Genomic DNA, 24008 nt, shown 5'->3' with positions numbered 1-24008 from the left:
AGATTGCTCTATCCAGCAAAGCTTTCATTTAGAATGGAAGGGCAGATAAAGTGCTTCTCAGATAAGATCAAATTCAAGGAGTTCATCATCACCAAGCCCTTATTATATGAAATGTTAAAGGGACTTATCTAAGAAAAAGAAGATGAAAAATATGAACAGTGAAAAGACAGCAAACACAATAATTAACAACCACACCTAAAACAAAAGCAAACTAAGAGGACAGCTAGATCAGGAGCAGAACCATAGAAATGGAGATCACATGGAAGGTTAGCAACAGGAGAGTGGGAGGAGGAGAAGGGGGGAGAAGGTACAGAGAATAAGTAGCATAGACGGTACGTAGAATACAGACAGTGGGAGGGCAGGAATACTATGGGAAATACAGAATCTAAAGAACTTGTGACACATGGACATGAACGAAAGGGGGAATGGTGGGGGAGGGGTGTGCAGAGTGGAGGGGAGTGAAGGGCGGAATGGGACAACTGTAATGGCATAATCAATAAAATATATTTAAAAAATAAATAAATAAAATTAAAAAAATGTTGTGGTACATTTACACAATGGAATTCTACTTGGTGGTATAGAAGAAGGAAATCTTTACATTTGCAACAGCATGGATGGACTTGGAAAGTATTATGGTAAATGAAATAAGCCAGTCAGAGAAAGACAAATACCATGTGATTTCACTTATTTGTGAAATCTAATGGACAAAATAACTGATAAACAAAATAGGACCAAACCCACAGATACAGAGAACAGACTGATAGCTGTAAGAGGGACAGGAGGTTGAGGGGCTGGGTGAAAAAGATAAAGGGATGAAGCAAAAAACAAACAGAAAACCCTTTGTAGTCACAGACAATAGTATGGTGATGACCAGAGGGAAAAGAGGGACCAGTTGGGGGAGGTAGAAGAGAGTCAAGGGCGATACATGGTGTTGCAAGGAGACTTGACTTGGGTGATGAACACACAGTACAATATAAAGATAATTTTTAAAAGATTTTATTTATTTATCTTTAGAGAGGAAGGGAAGGAGAGAAGGAGAGAAATATCAATATATGGTTGCCTCTTGTGAGTCCCCTGCAGGGAACTGGCTGCAGCCCAGGCATGTGCCCTGGCTGGGAATTGAACTGACAACTGTTTGATTCGCATGTTGGTGCTCAATCCACTAAGCCACACCAGCAAGAGCCTTTCTCTTGTCTTTCTGGCACTCCTATGATGAAAATGTTAGACCACTTGAAGTTGTCCCAAAAGCTGCTTGTACTATACTTGTTTTTATGGATTCTATTTTCTTCTTGTTTTTCTGATTAGTTGTTTTTGCTTTCTTATGTTCCAAATCATTGATTTGATTCTTGGCTTCATCTACTCTGCAGTTGTTTTCCTGTACATTGTTCTTTATTTCAATTAGTGTATCCTTCATTTCTTACTGGATCTTTTTTATCCTGTTGAAGTCCTCACTAAGTTCCTTGAGCATCCTTGTAATCAGTGCTTTGAACTCTGCATCGGATAGATTGCTTACTCCATTTTGTTTAGACATTTTTTGGGAGTTTGATCTGTTCTTTCATTTGGGCCATGTTTCTTCATCTCCTCATTTTGACAGTCTCCCTGTATTTGTTTCTATGTATTAGGTAGAGCTGCTATGACTCCCTGTCTTGGTGTATGGTCTTGTAACAGGGTGCAGCCAAGGGGGGGTCCCCAAATAAGCATTTGTAATGAGGTGCAGAACCCAGGGTGTCCAGAAAACATTAGAAGAAAATATATGTATAGAATGTCCTCACCCCCACAAGTCTGAGCTGGAGGATGGAACACATGGAGCAGGGCCATTGAGAATTGTTCTGAATAGCAACAGTTTTGCAAATAACCTCTACAATGGTCGTTTAACATATCTATAACTTTAGATATGGTTTCATAGATATGTTAGACACCTGTGGCCATGCTTTAAGCCAGGGGGGTGGGAGTGACTTCAACCCATGATGTAACTGGGAGGCAACTCCCCATGGTTACAGAGCCTGCATAAGAGCTTGGAAATGATTGGCTCCACACCATAGGGCCACAACTGCCTGGACTTACTACAGCAGACCAGTAAAGCTGAGAAAACATGGGTATGCTGGCAGCTGTGGCCAACTGTGGGAGGAGTCAGAAACAGTGCAGGAGAGGAAGATGGATGCTGGGATTTAAACCGAGGTGTGGTAGCCATGTGGGGTCTTTTTAGGACCATGAGGCTTGGGTAGAGAAGAGCCATGGACTTCTATTTCTCTTTTCTGAGATATGGTACCTCATTCTGGGCCGAGGGGGAAGGAAGGACTGTGCATTTGTGGGTATTCTGAAGGACTTTGGAATCTCAATGAAGAAATTAAGTCATTCCTCTTAAGTTTATATAACTCTTTAAATAAATAATCCCTTCCTTCTCACCAATCTCCAGCATTGAGGGGTGTCTTTCTCTGGTGGCAGGCAAGGCAAACCCAGTATAAGATGGGGGACCCCTGGAGCAGAAGGGTGGGTCCATTCAGCAATAATATATCATTCACATCCCACCCCTGGGTCTGTTCTGTAACAGCCTTACATAGTAGGTGTAGTAGGTCTTGTATGTTCCAGTGACACAGCCTCCCCTATCACTGAAGCTGGGTACCTGTGGTGTGCCCTTCATGTGGACTGAGTACACTCTCCTCTTGTAGTTGAGACTTGGTTGCATTTAGCAGGTCAGTGGGAGGGATTTATCCAGGCCAGGCAAGGACTGGCTGTTACCACTGACCACTAACCTCTGCCCTCTGTGGAGGATCAGCTGTGAGGGGACAAATTGGTTGTGTTCTGATGTGGTCTGTAGCTTCCCACTGGGTGCACAGGATCTGGGGTTTCCTGGATGGTGAAGCCCCAATCTGTGGTTTCCCCAGCGCCACCCTGACTGAGCTATAAAGCAATCTGAGATGGCCACTACTTGTGATGGGCTTAGAGGTTCCCAAGAGAAGCCAAGCTATGAATGTAGGGTGGCTACTGCTAGTGCAGGCCTGGGCCTACTAAGCAAGAAATACAGGGGCTAAAGGACATGTGTCAAACACAAAGTGTGAGAGCCAAATCTGACCCTTCACCTTGTTTTTTCTGGCTTGGCACCTTGTTTCTACCTGGCGGCAGTGCCAACCCCCTTGCACCTAGTTAAGGAGTAGTTACATTTATACAGGTCTAAAATTACATTCGGCCCTTTGAAGGCAACCTTGAGGCTAGTGGGGCCCCTGGTGAAAATGAGTTTGACACCCCTGGGCTAGAGGCTCACTGAGGCTGGCTTTTGCTTGTTTGATAGGATTTAGGAAGTTGTGAAGCATGAGCCAATACCAGCCTTTCATATAGAAAAGCAGCTTTGGTGGGCCTGTGAATTGGGTGGAACAGAGTCTCTGGGGATCTCCGGGGCAGAGAAAACAGTGCTAGTCAGGTTGATGGAGTCTCAGATATGGCACCAGACTGCTGGCTCTGTGGCTCTGTTGGGAGAGGGTTCAGAAAATAGACAATGGCTTCTCCCCACCTTTTTGTCTTGGAGAAAGCTGTCCCCTAACTCTTACCTTGAAGCCAGCCACATCAGTTCTTCCCTGTATGCCACTGGGAAGTGGCAACCTTTCAAGCTGCTATTCTGGTGCTGGAGCTCTGAGGGAATGAATCTGAGTAAGTCTGTGTGGGGTTTTTATAAGAGGAACTGCTTGAGACTGGCAGTTTCTCCCACTGACTTAATCCCTGCTGGTTTCTGCAGCCAGAAGTTATGGGGATTTATCTTCCTGGCACTGGAATCCTGGGCTGGGGGACCTGGTATGGGGCTGGGACTCCTTGCTCCTGAGATGTTCCTCCTGAAATTTTATCCACCACACTTGGATGTGGAACCAACTTGTTCTGCTCCTCTGCCCTTTCTCCAGTCTAGATGGATGTTGTTTCTTTAGTTTGTAGTTTTCACAATTCCATTCAGCTTGATTTCTGATGTTCCTGAGTGATGGTTGTTCCATATTTTAGTTGTAATTTTGATGATGTGGTTGTGTGAGGAGGCGAGCCATGTTTACCTATGCTGCCATCTTGACCAAAATTCCACCTCATTCTGACTTTATTCTTTTCATATCATTCCCATTATGTTTATTACATTTTATACTTTGTTTCCTCTTTCTTCTCCCTTACTTCTGCAGGGTTATTTTAAGATTCATTTATTGATATGTTTATTGCCATTTTATTGTTCATATTTTTTTATAGCTTTGGTGGGTAATCTTGGTTGTCAGTCCTTTCTTCTCATCACTTTGACTATTTCTTGACAGTCTCTCTGGCCTACAAAGTTTCTGTTGAGAAATCAGCTGATACTCTTATGGGAGCTCCCTTATAGGTAACTACTTGCTTTTCTCTTGCTGCTTTTAAGATTCTTTCTTTGTCTTTAACCTTTTGCATTTTAATTATGATGTGTCTTCCTGTGGGTCTCTTTGTGTTCATCTTTTTTGGGACTCTGTGCTTCCTGAACTTTATGTCTATTTTTTTCACTAGGTTAGGGAAATTTTCATCATTTTTTTCAAATATGTTCTCAATTTCTTTCTCTCTCTCCTTTCACCACTCTCATGATGCAAATGTTGGTATACCTGAACTTGTCCCCGAGGCTCTTTACACTTTATTCATTTTCTTGGATTATTTTTTCTTTTTACTCTTCCGATTGAGATATTTTTGCTTCCTTATATTCCAAATCACTGATTTGATTCTCTACTTCATCTATTCTACTGTTGATGCCCTGCAAAGTATTCTTCCTTTCAGTTAGTTTATCCATCATTTCTGACTGGATTTTATGGTTTCCATGTCCTTTTTTTATAGTGTTGAAGTTCTCACTAAGTTCATCTACTGTCTTCCTAAGTTCATTGAGCATCCTTATAGACAGTATTTTGAACTCTGCATCTAGTAGATTGTTTGCCTCCATTTTTTTTTTTTGTCTCTAGAGTTTTGTTCTGTTCTTTCACTTGGGACATGTTTGTTTGTCTCCTCATTTTGGTTGTTTCCATGTGTTTGTTTCTATGTATTAGGTAAAGCTGTGACCTCTCCATGGCTTGTTAGACAGGCCTAATGTAGTAGGTGCCCTATAGGGTCCAGTGGCGCAGACTCCCCATTCACCCAAGCTTGGCATTCCTGGTGTTTCTCTCACCTCCCTGTGGGCTCTGTACACCCTCCTGTTGTAGCTGAGGCTTGATTGCTGTTAGCATATTAATAAAAGGGATTTACCTCCAGGACAATCAGCTTCAAGGAATGGCTGCAAACACCATGGAGTATCAGCTGTTCTGGGGCCCACCCCACAAAGCAGAACTTACTCAGCAGGGCTCTGGTGTCCACTGAGTCTGCCCCTTGAGTGTGTTGCTTGTGTGGGTTGTTGGTGATGCTTTGATGTGGTATAAAGCTATCTACTGGTTGCACTGGCTCTGAGGCCTCACAGGAGGTGCAGGCCAAGGTCAGCTGCCACCCGTGTTCTGTCTGGGGCCACCTGGCAGAACAATAGAGTGAACAATGTGAACAACAGAGTAATCTGAAGATGGCTGCTACTCATGCTGTGCTTGGAGGTGCACAGGAAAGGCCAAAATGTGATCCAAGGTTGGCTGTTGCTAGTGCCAGGCCTGGGGCCTGTTTGTCAGAGATATGGGGTATGCCAAGGCAAGATGCTGCTGTTTGAGAGATTTTAGGAAAGTCTGAAGCAATAACCAAGAAAGGCTGTTTGTATGGAGAAACCACTGGAAACAGCTTGAGTGGGCCTAAAATTTGGTTGGCACAGGGTATCAGGGAATCACCAGGGCATGGCAAAAAATACCCAATGGCAGTGTGAGCCTAGCCGATAGAGACTCATATGTGACACCCACCTGCGGGCTCGGGGGCGGGGGGTGGGGTGGGCTCAGCAAAAGAACAATGGCCTGTGCCAGCACTTCCGTCTGGGAGAAAATTGCCCCTTCAGTTCTCATTCTTATGTCAGACAGTTCAGTTCATCCTTGTATGTCTCTGGTGCCTTTCGAGCTGCTGCCCTAGTGATGGTCCTCAGGCCTCTCAAAGCCCTCCATCTCAGTCTCAATCCCTGCTGGTTTTTACCAATTTTTATCTATCACATTTTGGTGTGGAACCAGCCCATTCTGCTACTCTGCCCCTCCTTGCAGTCTCCATGTGGCTTCTTCTTTAAATCCCTAATTATAGGACTTGGCACTTAGATGTTAGGCAATTCTGAATGATGGTAATTCTGTAATTTAGTTGTAATTTTGACATGATTTTGGGAGAATGTGACCACTGCCTGTTACAACAATGCCCCATTATTATTTTTAATGATGTCTTTTACATTAACTGTTCTTTCAGTGAGGGCTGTCTACTCCAGAGAGTGGAATTTCTCCTCCTTGTGAGTCTCCTCAGGAAGGGTTCCCCCTTTTGTACTGTGTCTGGTGAGAGGTGGGAGATCAGCCAGTTTCTGCTCTTTTGGGCCAGGGGTGAGAACTTGCAAACACCAGCCTGCTCTGAAGCCATGGGAGGGGCTGTTGGCAGGCTTCTCTGATGTAGGAAAATAACTCTCCCAACCTGAGGGATTTGGAGCTGTACCCCAACCCTCATCCCCAATCAGGTGGCATCCCCGGACTCTGGAACATGGATACAGCTCTTCCCCGGGGAATTCTTAGTTAACTGAAATCTTGTTTGCATGTGGTCTTTCATTTCTTTTCTTCCTTTTTTGTCCTGCTGTGCTCCTTGAGGAAACCATGAACTTTTGATCTTTGCTCCAGGCTTCAGGGCTGTTACATAGTTTGCAGGTTGTTAACTCCAGAAGGGTGTGGCTAAGTGGGCTAGAGAGGATAGCCTGTGCACCTGTCCCCAGGCCATTGTGCTCTGGGCATCTGCGTCTGCCCCAGCAGGGGCTCCTTCCGATAATTTCATGAGGCTTCTGGCCTAGACAAGTGTCCCTGTGGCTGCATTCCACAGGGAAGGGACCTTTCCTACTCTGAAGCGCAATCACACACTACAGAGCCCTGAGCACATCCTTCCCTCCTGTGCTGCTGTCCCTTCCCCTCTTCAGGCGCCCAGGACAGCCTAGTTCTGTTCCCAGTAGGAACTGCAGCTTCAGGCAAATCTGTAAATAAAAATGTTAGCTTATTTTCACTTTCCATGCAAACTTTTACTTAATTTATTTTTTAAAATAGCATGTACAGTGAAAACAAAAGAAGCAGAAAGTCTCATCAAATCCCATTACCCAGAAGCAATTGCCATAGATAATCCTCTAAGGCTTAAAACTATTTTTGAACCAATAATGTCTGTGAAACTGGAAAACCCAGCGTTTATGCTGCCTGTCACCTACCAGACCCAATAAGCAGAGACAGGGAATAAATCTTTATGGTCACTTTGTTCAGATGGTTGGTAATCTGAGAAGACAGTGGGTTTGGACCCTAACAGACGGCCTTAAATTCCATTTTAAACTGACGCTTTTAATGAGGAGAACAAAAGTGTAGGTAAGGGGTTAGGATTCAGGGGAAAAGTTAATCAGATAAAAGCTGCAGCAATCTTTATCTCTGTCCTTGGCAGTGGGTGTCTCTCACTGGAATACAATGGTTCAGATACCATCTTGATTGCCTGCAGTCCTCCTGAGGCACAAAGGTGGAACTGCTTATGTTTTCCTGCAGTCAGGGTGGGTCATACCTTCAGTTCCTGAAACAACAGCTTTTTATATACATTGATTTCTAAGCTTATTAGCCATTACCTGAATCTAAAAATTTTCCAGTATTTGAGTTCCCCATCATATGCACTTGGAATAAAATGCAAAAGGATGAAAGGTATCCATTACACTCCTCCCACCCAATCCCCCTTTCCAGAGACAAAGCACCATTACCAGAGACATCCTATCTGCTCACATGCGTTTGGGGATTAGATGTGTTTTCCTTCACAGCTGGCTACATTTATTAACATTGTCTGCAGCTGGCTTTTTCCATTCTGTAATATGCCTTAGATATCAATGCAATGCCTTATTTTCTTTTTCTTTTACTTTTAAAAAAAGATTTTATTAGAAAACCAGGGGACTTCCGCCAAGATGGAGGCATAGGTGGAAACACTGTGCCTTCTCCCACAACCAAGTTTGAATAAAACAAAGGTTTGGAGAAACAAAGACACAACCAAAGGACAGAAAATTGAATTATACGGAAGTCCGACTACATCTAACCGTTCAACGGGACGGTAAGAGGGGCGGAGCCAGCAGCGAGCAGGGTCGGGCAGGACAGGGCCCCCGATCCAGGTGCGCAGGCAGACGGGAACCAGTTGGGGTGCAGGGCAGACCACGGGCGCATATTCGCACACAGTGAGACAGACCACGCAGGCCCCAGGGGGCGAGGGCTGACGGCGGTGGCACACTCGCGTGCAGTGGGACGAAATGCGTGGGCCCGGTGACAGCAGCAACTGCTGCACTGGTGAGGGCCGTGGCGGCAGGCGGCACACAGGACACCATAGTCCCTCTTTGACCCTGCCCCCACATACAGCGTCACAACCCAGCGACATAGTTGCTCTGCAATACCAGTGAGAGCCATTGTCCCTCTTTGACCCCGCCCCCACATACAACGTCACAACCCAGTGACTTAGTTGCCCTGTTCTAGTGAACACTTTAGGGCTCTGATCCTGCTATGGAACAGGCACGAACAACCCGAAAGATGGCGCAAGAAGAACTCAAAGTCCCAGAGCCAATAACTCTAAGCGACCAAGAAATTGCCAGCCTCTCAGAAGCACAATTCAGGACACTATTTATCAGGATGCTCACAGAACTGGTAGATTATAGTCACAAATTAGAGGAACAAAGTCACAAATTAGAGGAACATATGAAGGCTAAACTAATTGAAATGAAGGGAGATGCACAGGAAACCAATAGTGATGGAAAGGAAACGGGGACTCAAATCAATGGAATGGACCAGAAGGAAGAACAAAACATCCCACCAGAAAGGAATGAAGAAATGAGAATTCAAAAAAATGAGGAGAGGCTTAGGAACCTCCAGGACATCTTTAAACGTTCCAACATCCGAATTATAGGGGTACCAGAAGGGGGAAAGAAACAGCCACGAGTGGAAAACGTATTTGAACAAATAATAAAGGAGAACTTCCCCAGTCTGGCAAAGGAAATAGACTTCCAGGAAATCCAGGAAGCTCAGAGAGTGCCAAAGAAGTTGGACCCAAGAAGGAACACACCAAGGCACATCATAATTACATTAGCCAAGACCAAAATGAAGGAGAGAATCCTAGAAGCATCAAGGGATAAGGGGACAGTCACCTACAAAGGAGTACCCATCAGACTGTCAGCGGATTTCTCAAAAGAGACCTTACAGGCAAGAAGGGGCTGGAAAGAAGTATTCCAAGTCATGAAATCCAAAGACCTACAGCCAAGATTGCTTTATCCAGCAAAACTTTCATTTAGAATGGAAGGACAGATAAAGTGCTTCTCAGATAAGGTCAAGTTCAAGGAGTTCATCATCACCAAGCCCTTATTATATGAAATGCTAAAGGGACTTATATAAGAAAGAGATGATGAAAAATATTAACAGTGGAAGGACAGCAAACACACAGTTATTAACAACCACACCTAAAACAAAAGCAAACCAAGAGGACAGCTAGATCAGGAGTGGAACCATAGAAATGAAGAACACATGGAGGGTTAGAAACAGGGGGGTGGGAGGGGGGGAAGGGGGGAGAAGGCACAGAAAATAGCATAGATGGTAGGTAGAAAATAGATAGGGGGGAGGGCGAGAATAGTGGGGGAAATATAGAATCCAAAGAACTTGAGACACGTGGTTATAAACTAAGGGGGGGAGAATAGTGGGGGAGGGAGGGTGCGGGTGGAGGGGAATGAAGGTGGGGAATAGAACAACTGTAATGGTATAATCAATAAAATATATTTTAAAAAGAAAAAAATATTTTATTTATTTATCTTTTAGAGGGGAAAGAGAGAGGGAGAGAAATATCAATGTATAGTTGCCTCTCATGTATTCCCTGCTGGGAACTGGCCTGCAACCCAGGCATGTGCCCTGACTGGGAATCGAACTGTGATCCTTTGGTTCGCAGGCCCACGCTCAATCCACTGATCTACACCAGCCAGGGCAGCAATGCCTTTTTTTCTAAAAAAAAAAAATAGTTTTGTGGTGGGGCCCAGGGTGCAGAGGAGAGGCAGGCTGCAACATAGAGATGCCAGAAGCCAGGCAGCTTGAGGCAGCATGGCACCAGCACGGTGCTGTGGCTGCTGCTGGTGGCCAAGGTGTCAAGGTGGCCACAGGTAAGCAGGTTCTTGGGGATTGGGACAAAGAATTGAACCTAACACACAGAATTTATAGCAGAGAACATGGGAGCTGGCCACCTCCAAGCAGAGACTGACCTCATGGGCTGGAGGGATTCTATTCTTATAGGGTGGATTCATCCTGGCTATTTTTGGCAGGCTTTTATTACATGCGTACAAGTAGTTGTATTGCTTTAAAGCTACTGCACATGTAGTCTCCCATGGTTTTCCCTGATTGGTCATCAGAGAAGGGGGTTACACAATGTTACCAAATGGACCCCCCTGCTTCTCCTGGGGTCCCCCTGTACTAGGTTAGCCTTGCCTGCCACCAGGGAATTATAGCTCTCCATGTTAGAGATTGTGAAAAGAAGGAATTATTTATTCAAAAATTATGCAGATTTAAGAGTAATGACTTAATGTTTCCATTAAAACTCCAAAGTCCCTAAAAACACCCACAAACACACGCAGTGCTTCCTTCCCCACTTTGCCTGGTCCAGGGTACGGTGTCTCAGGAAAAGAAATAGAAGTCTTTGGCTCAGGTAGCCCCTGGTTCTTCCTAGTAATCTGTGCTTGGCTGGCAGGCCTCCCTTGGTTTCCGGCACCATCAGCTGTGTCACTGGAATTGCCAGTTCTTAATCCAAAACCACATGGCACCTTCTCATGGCCCACCAACAAGTCCTCGCACCCCCTTCCTTCCCACAGCACCTCTCCTGCATTCTTCCAAACTGCTAAGAGAGAGCTCTGCATCGCTGCTACATCTTGCTTTCCCACTTCCTAACGTTGCGTGGCAAAGGGAAACCCAAAGCCCCCTGTGATTCTTTTTGTCTTGGCTGCTGCACCTGGGTTTAAACCCCAGCACCAATCTTCTTCTGCAGCCCCATTTCTGACTCCTCCCACAATCGGCTACACCTGCTACTTTCCCCAGCATTTTCCCGTATTTTTCCAGCGTTTCTGGGTTGCCACAGTAAGTCCAGGCAGGTGTGGCCCTGTGGTGTGGAGCCAATCATCTCCAAGCTCTTATGCAGGCTCTGTAAACAGGGGGGAGTTGCCTCCCAGTTACATCCTGGTTGGAAGTCACTCCCTTCTCCCTGGCTCAAAATCGAAGCAAGGCCACAGCTATTTAACATATCTATGAAACCCATCAAAAGTTATAGATAGGTTAAATGACCATTCTAGAGGTTAGCAAAACTGTTGCTATGCAAGACAATTCTCAATGGCCCTGCTCCATGTGTCCCATCCCCCAGTTCAGACTTGTGGGGGTGAGGACATCCCATATTTTTATTATTTCCTGGACACCTTGAGTTATGGACCCCATTACAAATCCTTCTTTGGGGGGCCTCTAGCTGCACCCTCTTACAAAGGTGCTCCCCCCTGGTGGCAATCGAACCCATCAGCATGTCCCTCACCATCCTTCTACCTAGCCTACCAACACCTGGCCCTGTACTGTCTCTTCGCTGAGTGCTGTGGCAAGGAGAAGCTGCTCAACGTGTCCTGTACTAGGGGTTGCCTGGAGGGGTGGGAGGGACGCCAAGGGACAGGCCTCCGAGGACATTCACATCTGGCACACAGCTCACCCCAGGTAGGGGGAGGGAGAGAGGGCAGATGGGGCCTCTGTTTGGCCACCAGCCCTGGAAGCTGTGCCTTTTGTCTAGCCCTCAAGCTGCAATTGCAGAAGCTGTTAGGACAGCATCTGGCCAAAGAGGTGACTCTCAAGATGCTGACTGGCTTCAAGAGCAATAAAGACCCCAAAGAACCATGGACTCTTTCCTTACGTGGCTGGGCTGGCACAGGCAAGAATTTTGTGAGCCAAATTGTGGCTGAAAATCTTCATTTAAAAGGCCTAAAGGGTGACTTGGTTCACCTGTTTGTACTGACTCTGCAGTTCTCTGATGAGCACCAGATAAAACTGTCCCAGGACCAGTTACAGAGGTGGATCCAGGGTAATGTGAGTGCCTATGCAGGCTCTGTGTTCATATTTGATGAGATGTATAAGTTGAACCGGGGATCATGGTGGCCATCAAGCCATTGCTATACTATGAGCAGATTGGAGGCATGTCTTACTGGGAGATGACCTTCATCTTTCTCAGCATGGCAGGTGCGGACCTCATAACCAAGACAGACCTTGAGTTTTGGTGGGCAGGAAGAAAGTGGGAAGACATTCAGCTGAACAACCTGGAATGCATGCAGTCTGTTGGAGTCTTCAGTAATAAGCACAATGGCCTGTGGTGCAGCAGACTGATAGACAGAAACCTCAAGATTACTTTAGTCCCTTTCTGCCCCTGAAATACACACATGGGAAGGTGTGTGTGGGCAGAGAGATGAGGGCCCACGGTTCTGCCATAGATGAAGATATTATCACCAGAGTGACACAGGAAATGACATTTTACCCTAAAGACAAAAAGCCTGAAGTCCTTTTGACTGAAGCCTGAAGACAAAAGGCTGAAAGCCTGTACAGTTACCACTGAATTTTTACTGACTTCTCTTCTGACCAGGGTACGTGGCATCTCAGAGCTCAGCAGGCTAAGGCCTTGTTGCCTTTAGGAATCACTTTTGCTAGGGGAACTCAAGAATTAAAGATTTTAGCCAGTTGATAAGCTTCAGTGATCAATACATGTTGAAAGCTGTTAATCCAGAGACTGGAATGCACAATCTGGAGTAATTCAACCTTTGTGCCCCAGAGGGTCTGCAAGGGATAGAGACGGTACCTGAGCAGTTGATAACAGATACAATAGTAGGAAAATGGCCTCTGCACTATGGTTAACCTTTTTTCCAAACCCCTCACATACCCCTTCTCCTGATAAAAATTTAGGTTGGCTTGCCCTGGCTGGTGTGTCTCAGTGGATTGGGTACTAGCCTGAGAACTGAAAGGTCACCCATTCAATTCCCAGTCGGAGCACATGCTAGCCCCAGGTCCTAGCATGTTGCAGGTCCTAGCCCCAGTTGGGGACATGAGATAGGCAACCAATTGATGTTTCTCTCCCTCTCTTCCTTCCCCTTTCTCTAAAAATAAATAAAATCTTAAAATAAAAAATAAAAAGGTCGGCTGGAGGTGAGATGTTAAGATGGTTTTTGAGAGTATATAACCCACCATCTTTTCAGATTGCCGGCATCTTATTAAAGTGCCCATAAAGATTCAATCCTGTCTCTACTAATTGGTTCTGGTAGTGTCAAGCAGCAGGAACACTTTTCTGGTTTCATTTTCTGGCGACTCTGGTGGGACACCTTCAGGACTCTCCAGTAATTCTGGGTATTTGGCATAGAGTCCCTCTGGCTGCCTGGACTTGGCACGGGGCGTGGCTGGGGTGTGGATTTGGAGACTCCCCAGCAGCTGCCAAGTGGGACTTTGGGACTCCTCTCCTTCATTCTCAGCATTCCCTGTTGCCTTCACTTTTGATTGCATTGCTGCGCTTTCTAGTTTGGGATTGTAGTCCCGGGGTAATTAAGGTGTCTTCGGGATTGTGTGACAGTTTAGGTATTACAGAATTCTGCCTGGTAGAATTATATTACAAGTGGAAATATTGTACACTAGAAATGCTAGAGTTTTCAAGGATGTGTACATTTGTATAATGTTTTTTCTATGAATATTAGAGAATACAAATATAGGATTTTCTTATTTTAAAACATGGAAAGGACACAAATGGAATAACTGCCTATTTTATCAGAAACTCTGAAAAAGAAGGGTAAAATCTGTCAACTGTATGGTAGTGTATGGTCACAACCGTAGACCAAAGTAGTTCAGTATGAAGCTGTGGCTGGTCCTGGGTGTCATCTAGTAATGACACCCTCTGTGGCAGTTCTAGAGTGGACTGCTCTGGTGGCTGGAAGTCAGATTGGATTCCAGCAAGTGTAACTTGTTATCTCATAGTTTCGATGGCACTACAGATATAGTGAGAATGGACAACCTTTTTCTGCAGATGTGGTAGGATGAGTACTTTAATGACATAGAAGGCCTTATAGAGAATCACAATGAGTTCTTTAAAAATGCCAAGGTGAACTGTGGCTGGTGTGGCTCACTGGACTGAGGTCACCAGTTCCATTCCTGATCAGCACACATGCCTGGGTTGTAGGATCTCTGGCTGTGGGCGTGAGAGAGGCAACTGATTGATGTATCTCTCACACATTGACGTTTCTCTCCCTTTCTTTCTCATTTCCCTTCTTCTCTCTCTAAAAGTAGATAAATAAAATGTTTGAAAATAAAAATAATAAAAATAAAAATGCCAAGGTGAGGCTTACATTCTGTAGAACAAATGCTCAAATTGGAGCTAAGTTACATTTCTTTTATAACCTTCTGGGTATCTGATCAGGAGACACGATTTTCTGTTTACAGTGATGCATTAAACTCAACATGTGTTGGCCACCTTTGGACCACTGCTACTGATTTGTGAACTTGAAAAGGCCATGGCTGACCGTGGCCCAACCCCCACCCACCCAACCCACAAGATATAGACAAGAGCTTGAATTGACCCAGTGAACATAAAATAATGGCAAATTTTTATTAAAATATAGTTTTGTGGTATTTTACTGTTTTACCTACAATATACTTAGACAATCCTTAATTGATGGACATTTGGACTGGACCAGTATTTTACTATTATAAAGTGTTTCAATGTCTATCCCTTATACACCTCTTTTGGCACCTGAGTAAATAAATCTACAGTGTAAATTACCGGAAGTGGAAATGCTGGATCAGAGGATATAACTTCACTAGAAATTGCCAAGTTGTCCTTTGCATCAATTGAGATGGTACCTGAAAGCACATAGCAAAGGGTCTGACATGCAGTAAATGCTCAAGAAAGATGAATCACAGGTAATCTGAGAACTAAAGAATATGTAGACACCATTTATGTCTACCAGCAGTATATAAATGGCTAGTACTTTACATAATTAAAATTATACTGATTATATATTTCTAAAAATTTCACATTTTATCAAAAGTTACTTTCTCACATAAAAACTATCCATACACAATGAAAGATGGTGAAGGGATTAGCCCAAATACATTTATGCAGGACCCATGGACACAATGATATGGGGATTAGGGGTAAGGTGAGGCTTGGTGGAGGTGGGCAAAGAGAGAGAAATTGGGGACAAAAGCATAAACAATAAAAAACTATTCGTGAACAACAAAAATACTTTAAAATTATAAATGTTCATTATAGAAAGATGGCCTTAGGGATATATAGCCTTATATATATGTATATTTATTTGTATACCTTTGTGTGTATGTATACCCTTGTTGAATTTTAGCATTCCTAACCTGGTTTTCAAAATTTAATATATCATGAACATTTTTCTTTGCATCACTGGATTTTTCTCATTATTCTATTTTAAATAATACTGTGATGATAATTATATATACAGTTTTGATGTTTTGAATATTTCCTTAGGTCAGAATATGTGAATTTTAAAAGCTCTTAACATGTATTGAGAATTGCTGTCCCAAAAGGCCGGGTGGGTGTCTGTCTTCCTAGTAGCAGGAGAGGAGTCAAGTCCCCAAACTCTAACCAGGGTTAGTGGCTTATTTTTTGTCACTTTCACTTGAAGGCCATTAGGAGCTACTGACACATCTTTAGTAGACAGGTAATAGCTAGTTTTGCATTTTCAATTTCAGCCTAGGGGCCTGATAGCTCTGTCAGCCTCATTTAGCCCCTAGGAGGCATTCAAGACATTGGCAAGCCCCAGAATCAGGAAGCAAGCATGGGTGAAGAGACCCAAGAAGCAGCTCTCTAACCTGCTACTATGGAGACAAAAATTTAGGACTTCATCTGCAGGCAGAGGGAATACGCAAGGACAATGCACACAAGGTCTTTTCTGTATCAGGCCTTTGATTTGTGCTACTCCCTCTGCTTAATGCTTGCTTACTATTTAGTTCTCAGAATAGCTGTGGCTCCTCTTTCTTGAGCATTTAATGCACATCAGACCCTTTGCTATGTGATTTCAGGAACCATTTCCTTTGAGATTGGCACATTATTGTCCCCTTTTTGCAGATGAGAGAATTGAGGCAGAGAGAGGTTAAGCACCTTGCCTCTGGTCACTTTGCTGGCAATTCTGGCCTCCTGCTTGGGATCACTAGTCTGTGGAGCTGCCCTGCCTTAGGTCCCTGGACTATTAGTTAGATTCTGTGAGTAGGGTCCAAGCCTGATCTCTCAGAATGCTTTTGTTTGTAATACAATTTATTTTTATTTTTTTAAAGACTTTATTTTTCTTTTTCTTTAGAGAGGAAGGGAAGGAGAGGGAGAGAAATATCAATGTACGGTTGCCTCTCGTGTGTCCCCTGCTGGGAACTGGCCTGTAACCCAGGTATGTGCCCTGACTGGGAATTGAACCACGATCCTTTGGTTCGAAGGCCTACGCTCAATCCACTGAGCTATGACAGCCAGGGCTATAATACAGTTTTTTTAAAACATCAGGTTCTTGAGTGTCTGTGTGTGTTTTTTAAAATATCTCGATTTCTCTTCCTATTTCCTGCTTTTTCCAAAAGGTTGAGAGCTTAATATTTGATTGTAAGTTCCCTGAAGGCAGGGCCCTCATCACACAACTCTGTGTGAAACTGCCCAGCACAGGGATTGGGGCTTGGGTGCCCTGTCAGTGACCATGGTGTTAGATAGGGCAGGTTTTCTCTAGATTCAAATCTAATACACAGGCCACAAAGATGGAAATATGGTTGAATTAATTCAATACAGACTTTTCTTGTGTGTGTGTGTATGTATTTGGTGAGCCTGCTCTGGAAACTTTTTCAATGGGCTGCATCACACCTGTAAGTGATTTTAGAATACTTTTACAATGAGCACAGGCTCTGTGCTAGGTGCCTGCAGTACACTGTGTTCTCATGTATAGTGTGTTCCATAAGAACTTGAGAAGCTAGCAGGGGACCTATTATTATCCTTGGGTTTATTTGGTTTTGGGTGTTGTTTTTCTCCCCAGAGGCAGAAGTGAAGTTTAGCCAGCCCACTGGCCTGTGTGGCCTCCCTTTCATTAGGGGGTGCAGCTCTAATGAGCAGAATTCTGGGGGTCATCCCACCCTGGGGTCTCCTTTGATCCTGGGAAAAGAGCCAGCTCCAGACCAGGGCCAGGGCTTCCTAGTCTTCTCACTCCTTGGATCTGTAAAGGCTTGCAGACTTCAGAGAAAGTGCAGAGAGTTGATTCTCATGTAGCGGGAGAAGAGCACGTAGAGCCGGCGAAACCAGAGGAGCTGGCTGCGGTGGCAGGACATGGCTCTCTGGAAGAGTCAGAGAACCAGCTGTGAAACACTTGCTCTGGAGCAGTTTCTGCTGTTTGCAGTTATGTCTTCCTCTCAGTAACACACCTCATGCAGTAGCCAGCCTCATCTAGCTTCTTCCTATGACCCACAAAACTCTCTGGACTGGCCTCCAACCCCTGCCACCCCTCCCGCAGCTCTACTTACTCCCCTGTGATAACAGCAGATGATGCTACTGGCTGCTAGAGTGCTCAGTCCCCCAGCATTATTTCAATTTAACAACCCAGTGAATTAAGTACCACTATTATTGCTTAAAAAAATAGATGAGGGAACTCATCAATCTCAAACAGCTAGTAGTAGTAGGTAGTGGAGCTGCCATTTGAACCCAGAGCCACCTTCTTTCTTGATCACTTTGCTCCAATACTTCACATATATAACACATTCAGGGATATTTTATGGGAAGCAAGCTAAAATACTATCCTCTGAATTCTGTAGGTACCGAAGGTACAAATCTCTGTTAGAGAAAACAATCGTGCATGTAGGTATAGACTCTCTTTACCACCTAGTGGAAGAAACATTTATTATCTTGTTATTCAAATGTGCTGTGGTTCAGTTTTTAAACAGAATAGATCACAGCAACTGATTTACTTACATGTACACATATATGAGCATAAATGGTTCCTGCCTATTTTTTCTAAGTACCAAAATGAATATTCCTCTCTAAGTCGATATCATTACAAACCTGTGTCTGGAGAACTCATTTTATATCTACTGTCGGAACACACATGACTTTAAAGATGTAAGTAAGTACAACTGTAATAACCATAAGCTGCAAATGGTAAAGGAACAATCACCACAGGATATATTCATGCAAAATGTTATACAGCATTGTTTCAACAGGAAGTTCAACTACATTTTTAAAATAAAAGTTATTTGCAGAAACAAATGGATGAACTCACAGGAAAATGTTAACATTTTGAAGACCATAGTAAAAATAAAATATTCATTGTAGAAAAACCTTCAGCAAACTGATGAGGTTCAAAAATACTGGTTTTTTTTGTATCTATAAGAGTTTCCAAGCTATAAGAATTTCCACATCATGCTACCCAAGTGTTGGATCCCCTCAATCTTTCAATGACTTTTCAGCATCCATTCAATAAGATGAGCACTTACAGGAATTATAAATTTATTGCCAATTTGGATTTTTACAAACTTAATTTTTCTATTGCTTTTTAAAAAGATTTTATTTATTTATCTTTAGAGGGGAAGGGAAGGAGAGAGGGAGAGAAATATCAATGTATGGTTGCCTCTTGTGCATCCCCTGCTGGGAACAGCCTGCAACCCAGGCATGTGCCCTTACTGGGAATTGAACTGTGATCCTTTGATTCGCAGGCCCATGCTCAATCCACTGAGCTACACCAGCTGGGGCTTCTATTACTTTTTGTTCAAATTTTCCAGGGGAATACTACATAATATCAAAATTGTATCTACTCCCCCTCTCCACTTTAGCATTTGTATTACATGTCTTTCAAACTATGATTTTTACTGGTTATACAATACTTTATCACTCCCCTGATGATTATTAGTTCCTTTTTTGGCTATCACAGAAAATAGTATGAGCATCTTGCCCATAAATCTCTGGACACACCTCTGTTCATTTTTTTTAGGATAAAACTCTAAAGATAAAAGTTATTAGGTCAGAGTAAGTATGTAGATATTATATTATACAAAAGAATAATGATTATTTTATAAAGTTTGAGAAATTGAAGGAAAAAATTAAACTCACTTAGAATCCTACCACCCAGAGATAATCAACATTGACAATTTTTAAATGTTTTTTGGCTTTTTTCATGTGTATATGTGTATAAAATGTGTATGTGTGTATATATATATATATCTGTAACCTATTTGTTTTCACTTAGTGTATCAAGAATATCAACAGTTTCTGAGATTTATGACATTTATTACTATTACTTCCCAGAAAGGTTATACCAGTTTACACACCTATTTCATTTAATGCTCCAATAATAAATAAATGCTCCAAATTTGATCATCAGTGCAGTGGCATTAACCACAGCTACATTGTTGTGTGACTGATCTTCAGAACTTTTTCATCTTGCAAAAAGAAAACTCTATACTCATTGAACAACTACCCATTTCCTCCCCTATCCCCTAGCAACCACCCTTCTACCTGGTCTTTCCATGATTTTGGCTAGTAAAGATATCCCCTAGAAGTAGAATCACATAGTATTTGTCATTTTATGACTGGCTTAGTTCACTTAGGATAATGTCCTCAAGGTTCATATATGTTGTAGCATGTGACAAGATTTCCTTCCTTTTGTTAAGGCTGAAATTCCTTGTAGGTATCTACCACATTTTCTTTAACCATGCACCTATCGTGGGTATTTGGGTGGCATCCACCTGACAGCTACTGTGATGAAGCAATAATGTATGCTTCCTGTTCCAAACACACAGCAATAAAAGAGAAAAGTGCTAAGAGAATACAAAAAAGATAAGGCTGCGTCAAAACTAAGACCATAGAATATTAATTGACCATAGAGACTTGGGTTTATTTCTGGGCTCTCTGTTCTGTTCCATTGGTCCATGTGCCTGTTTTTATGCCAGTACCAGGCTGTTTTGATTACAGTGGCCTTGTAATACAGTTTGGTATCAGGTATCATGATCTCTCCTACTTTGCTCTTCTTTCTCAAAATTGCAGCAGCTATTCGGGGTTGTTTATGGTTCCATACAAATTTTTGAAGTGTTTGTTCTATGTCTGTGAAATATACCATTGGTACTTTAATAGGTATTGCATTGAATCTGTAAATTGCTTTGAGTAGTGTGGACATTTTGATGATGTTAATTCTTCTGATCCATGAACACAGTATGTGTTTCCATTTGTTTGTGTCTTCCTTGATTTCTTTCTTCAGTGTTGTGTAGTTGTGTTGTGAAGAAGCAGAAAGCCTGAACAGACCAATAACAGCAGATGAAATTGAAACAGTAATAAAAAAACTCCTAACACACAAAAGCCCTGGACCAGATGGTTTCACAGGAGAATTCTACAAAGCATTTAAGGAAGAGCTAACCCCTATCCTTCACAGACTATTCAAAAAAATCCAAAAGGATGGAAAACTCCCAAACTATTTTTATGAAGCCAGCATCATCATAATCCCAAAACCAGATAAAGACACAACAAACAAAGAAAACTTTAGCCCTGGCTGGTGCAGCTCAGTGGATTGAGCGGGGGCCTGTGAACCAGTGGATCGCGGTTCGATTCCCAGTCAGGGCACATGCCTGGGTTGCAGGCCAGTTCCCGCAGGCCAACTCCCAGCAGGGGACGCATGAAAGGCAACCATACATTGATGTTTCTCTCCCTCTCCTTCCCCTCTGAAGATAAATAAATGAATAATAAAATCTTAAAAAAAAAAAGAAAACTTCAGGCCAATATCGCTGATGAACATAGACGCTAAAATCCTCTACAAAATATTGGCAAACCACATCCAACAATACATCAAAAAGATCATACACCATGACCAAGTGGGATTCATCCCAGGGACGCAAGGATGGTTCAATATTCACAAATCAGTAAATGTAATATAAACAAAAGCAAAGATAAAAATCACATGATCATATCAATAGATGTGGAAAAAGCATTTGATAAGGCATAGCACCCATTTATGATAAAAACACTCAGCAAAGTTGGAGTAGAGGGCGCATTCCTCAACATAATAGAGGCCATATATGAGAGACCTATAGCCAATATCATACTGAATGGGCAAAAACTCAAATCTTTTCTACTAAGATCAGGAACAAGACAAGGTTGTCCACTTTCACCACTTCTATTCAATATAGTATTGGAAGTTTTAGCCATAACAATCAGACAAAAAGAGGAAGTAAAAGGTATCTAAATCAGAAAGGAAGAAACAAAACTCATTGTTTGCAGATGACACGATAGTGTACATAGAAAATCCTATAGCCTCTACCAAAAAACTGCTCGACCTAATAAATGAATTTGGCAAAACAGCAGGATACAAAGTCAATATCCAGAAATCAAAGGCATTTTGGTATACCAATAATGAAACAGCAGAAAGAGAAATAAAAAAAAATCCCATTTGATATAGCAAAAAGAAAAATAAAATACCTAGGAATAAACCTAAATAAGGAGGTAAAAGACCAGCATGCAGAAAACTACACAATACTGAAGAAAGAAATCAAGGAAGACACAAACAAATGGAAACACATACTGTGTTCATGGATCAGAAGAATTAACATCATCAAAATGTCCACACTACTCAAAGCAATTTACAGATTCAATGCAATACCTATTAAAGTACCAATGGTATATTTCACAGACATAGAACAAACACTTCAAAAATTTGTATGGAACCATAAACAACCCCGAATAGCTGCTGCAATTTTGAGAAAGAAGAGCAAAGTAGGAGAGATCATGATACCTGATACCAAACTGTATTACAAGGCCACTGTAATCAAAACAGCCTGGTACTGGCATAAAAACAGGCACATGGACCAATGGAACAGAACAGAGAGCCCAGAAATAAACCCAAGTCTCTATGGTCAATTAATATTCGACAAAGGGGGCAGCAATATAAAATGGAGTAAAAATAGCCTTTTCAACAAATGGTATTGGGAAAATTGGACAGTTACATGCAAAAAAATGAAACTTGAGCACCAACTAACACCATACACAAAAATAAATTCAAGGTGGATAAGACTTAAATATAAACCGTGAAACCATTACAGCACTAGAGGAGAACATTGGCAGGAAAATCTCAGATATTCCATGCAGCAGTATTTTTACTGATACGTCCCCTAGAGCAAGGGACATAAAGGAAAGAATAAACAAATGGGATCTTATCAAACTTAAAAGCTTCTGCATGGCTAAGGAAAACAGTATCAAGATAAAAAGAGAAGCAACAGCTTGGGAAAACATTTGCCAATGATACCTCAGACAAAAGTTTGATCTCCAAAATATACAAAGAACTCATTCAACTCCACTCAAAGAAGATGAGCAACCCAATTAAAAAATGGGCAAAGGACTTGAACAGACACTTCTCCAAGGAGGACATACAGAGGATCCAGAGACACATGAAAACATGCTCAATATCGCCGCTAGCTATCAGAGAGATGCAAATTAAAACCACAATGAGATACCACTTTACACCAGTCAGAATGGCTATCATAAACAAAGAAACAAACAAGGGCTGGAGAGGTTGTGGAGAAAAGGGGACCCTAGTTTACTAGTTGGTGGGATTGCAGACTGGTACAACCACTAGGGAAAACAGTATGGAATTTTCTAAGAAAAGTAAAAATGTATCTTTTTTTTTTAAAGATTTTATTTATTTATCTTAGAGGGGAAGGGAAGGAGAGAGAGAGAGAGAGAGAGAGAGAGAGAGAGAGAGAGAGAAACATCAATGTATGGTTGCCTCTCATGAGTCCCCTGCAGGGAACCGGGAACTGGCCTGCAACCCAGGTATGTGCCCTGACTGGGAATTGAACCGCGATCATGTGGTTCGCAGGCCCGCACTCAATCCACTGAGCTACACCAGCCAGGGCTGTATCTGTCTTTTGATTGAGCAATTCCACTGCTAGGATTATATCCTAAGAACTCTGAAACACCAATCCAAAAGAACCTATGCACCCCAATGTTCATAGCAGCACAATTTACAATAGCCAAGAGCTGGAAGCAACCTAGATGCCCATCAGTAAATGAATGGATAAAAAAACCATGGTACATTTACACAATGGAATTCTATGCAGCAGAAAGAAAGAAGGAGCTCCTACCCTTTGCAACAGCATGGATGGAACTGGAAAGCATTATGCTGAGTGAAATAAGCCAGGTTGTGAAAGTCAAATATCATATGATCTCACCTTTAACAGGAACCTAAAGAACAAAACAAGCAAGCAAGCAAATATAACCATAGACATTGAAATAGAGAAAAGGCTGACAGTGACCAGAGGGAAGAGAATTCCAGAGGAAAAAGGGAAGGGTTTACAGGAACAAGTATAGAGGACACATGGAGAACAACTAAGGGGGGTGGAAAAGGGAGGGAGGTGGGGAGCACTGGGGGGGTGGGCTGGGACAGGAGTAAAAGAAAACTACTTGAACAGCAATTAAAACAAACAAACAAACAAACAAATGCAACACACACACACACACATACACACACACACTCACACACACACAAGAATTGCCAAAGAAGTGCTCACTTTGGCAGCACATATACTTTAAAAAATTGCTAAAGCATATGCATCAGCACAAAGAAAAGTGAACCTAGAGAGAAAGTGTGGAGTATAAGAAACAACGGAGGCCCTAGCTGTGTGATTAAAGTTGGTTAAAGTGTCATTTCAGTACAGCAAGGGTGAGGGTTTGATCCCCAATCAGGGACCACACAAGAGGCAACGAATGAATGCATAAGAGTGGAAAAACAAATTGATATTTCTCTCTCTCTGTCTCCAGTCAATTAAAAAAGAACAACAATAAAGGGCCAGGAATCAATATGTATCAACAATAATATTCTAAAGTACAGTAACAGAGTG

At 42.6% G+C, this 24008-nt stretch overlaps 1 protein-coding gene and 1 pseudogene across 3 annotated transcripts in view; one reads left to right on the top strand and one right to left on the bottom strand.

Moving 5' to 3' along the window:
* Positions 1-4964: 4964 nt before the first annotated feature.
* PIGL (phosphatidylinositol glycan anchor biosynthesis class L) overlaps positions 4965-24008 on the bottom strand; it is an 82559-nt gene continuing 63515 nt past the window's right edge. Inside the window, exons 7-9 of one of the 3 annotated variants that reach the window (XM_037068891.1) lie at positions 17345-17471; positions 14538-14540; positions 13301-13569 (exon numbers count right to left, since the gene is read on the bottom strand). In XM_037068891.1, coding sequence (XP_036924786.1) covers positions 17373-17471 — 99 coding nt within the window. In that variant the 3' untranslated portion in view covers positions 13301-13569; positions 14538-14540; positions 17345-17372. Of the gene's footprint in view, positions 7085-13300; positions 13570-14537; positions 14541-16640; positions 17472-24008 lie in introns of those variants that run through there. The other 2 variants (XM_037068892.1, XM_037068890.1) reach the window with 2 other exon arrangements.
* Positions 10165-12944, top strand: LOC119002749 (torsin-1B-like; annotated as a pseudogene).

The sequence above is a fragment of the Sturnira hondurensis genome, unplaced genomic scaffold, assembly GCF_014824575.4.
Source record: "Sturnira hondurensis isolate 20B ecotype Veracruz unplaced genomic scaffold, ASM1482457v3 Scaffold0018097, whole genome shotgun sequence".
Taxonomy (NCBI): Eukaryota; Metazoa; Chordata; class Mammalia; order Chiroptera; family Phyllostomidae; genus Sturnira; species Sturnira hondurensis.
Note: the sequence above shows the minus strand (reverse complement) of the source record. Positions and strands in the feature narration are given on the sequence as shown.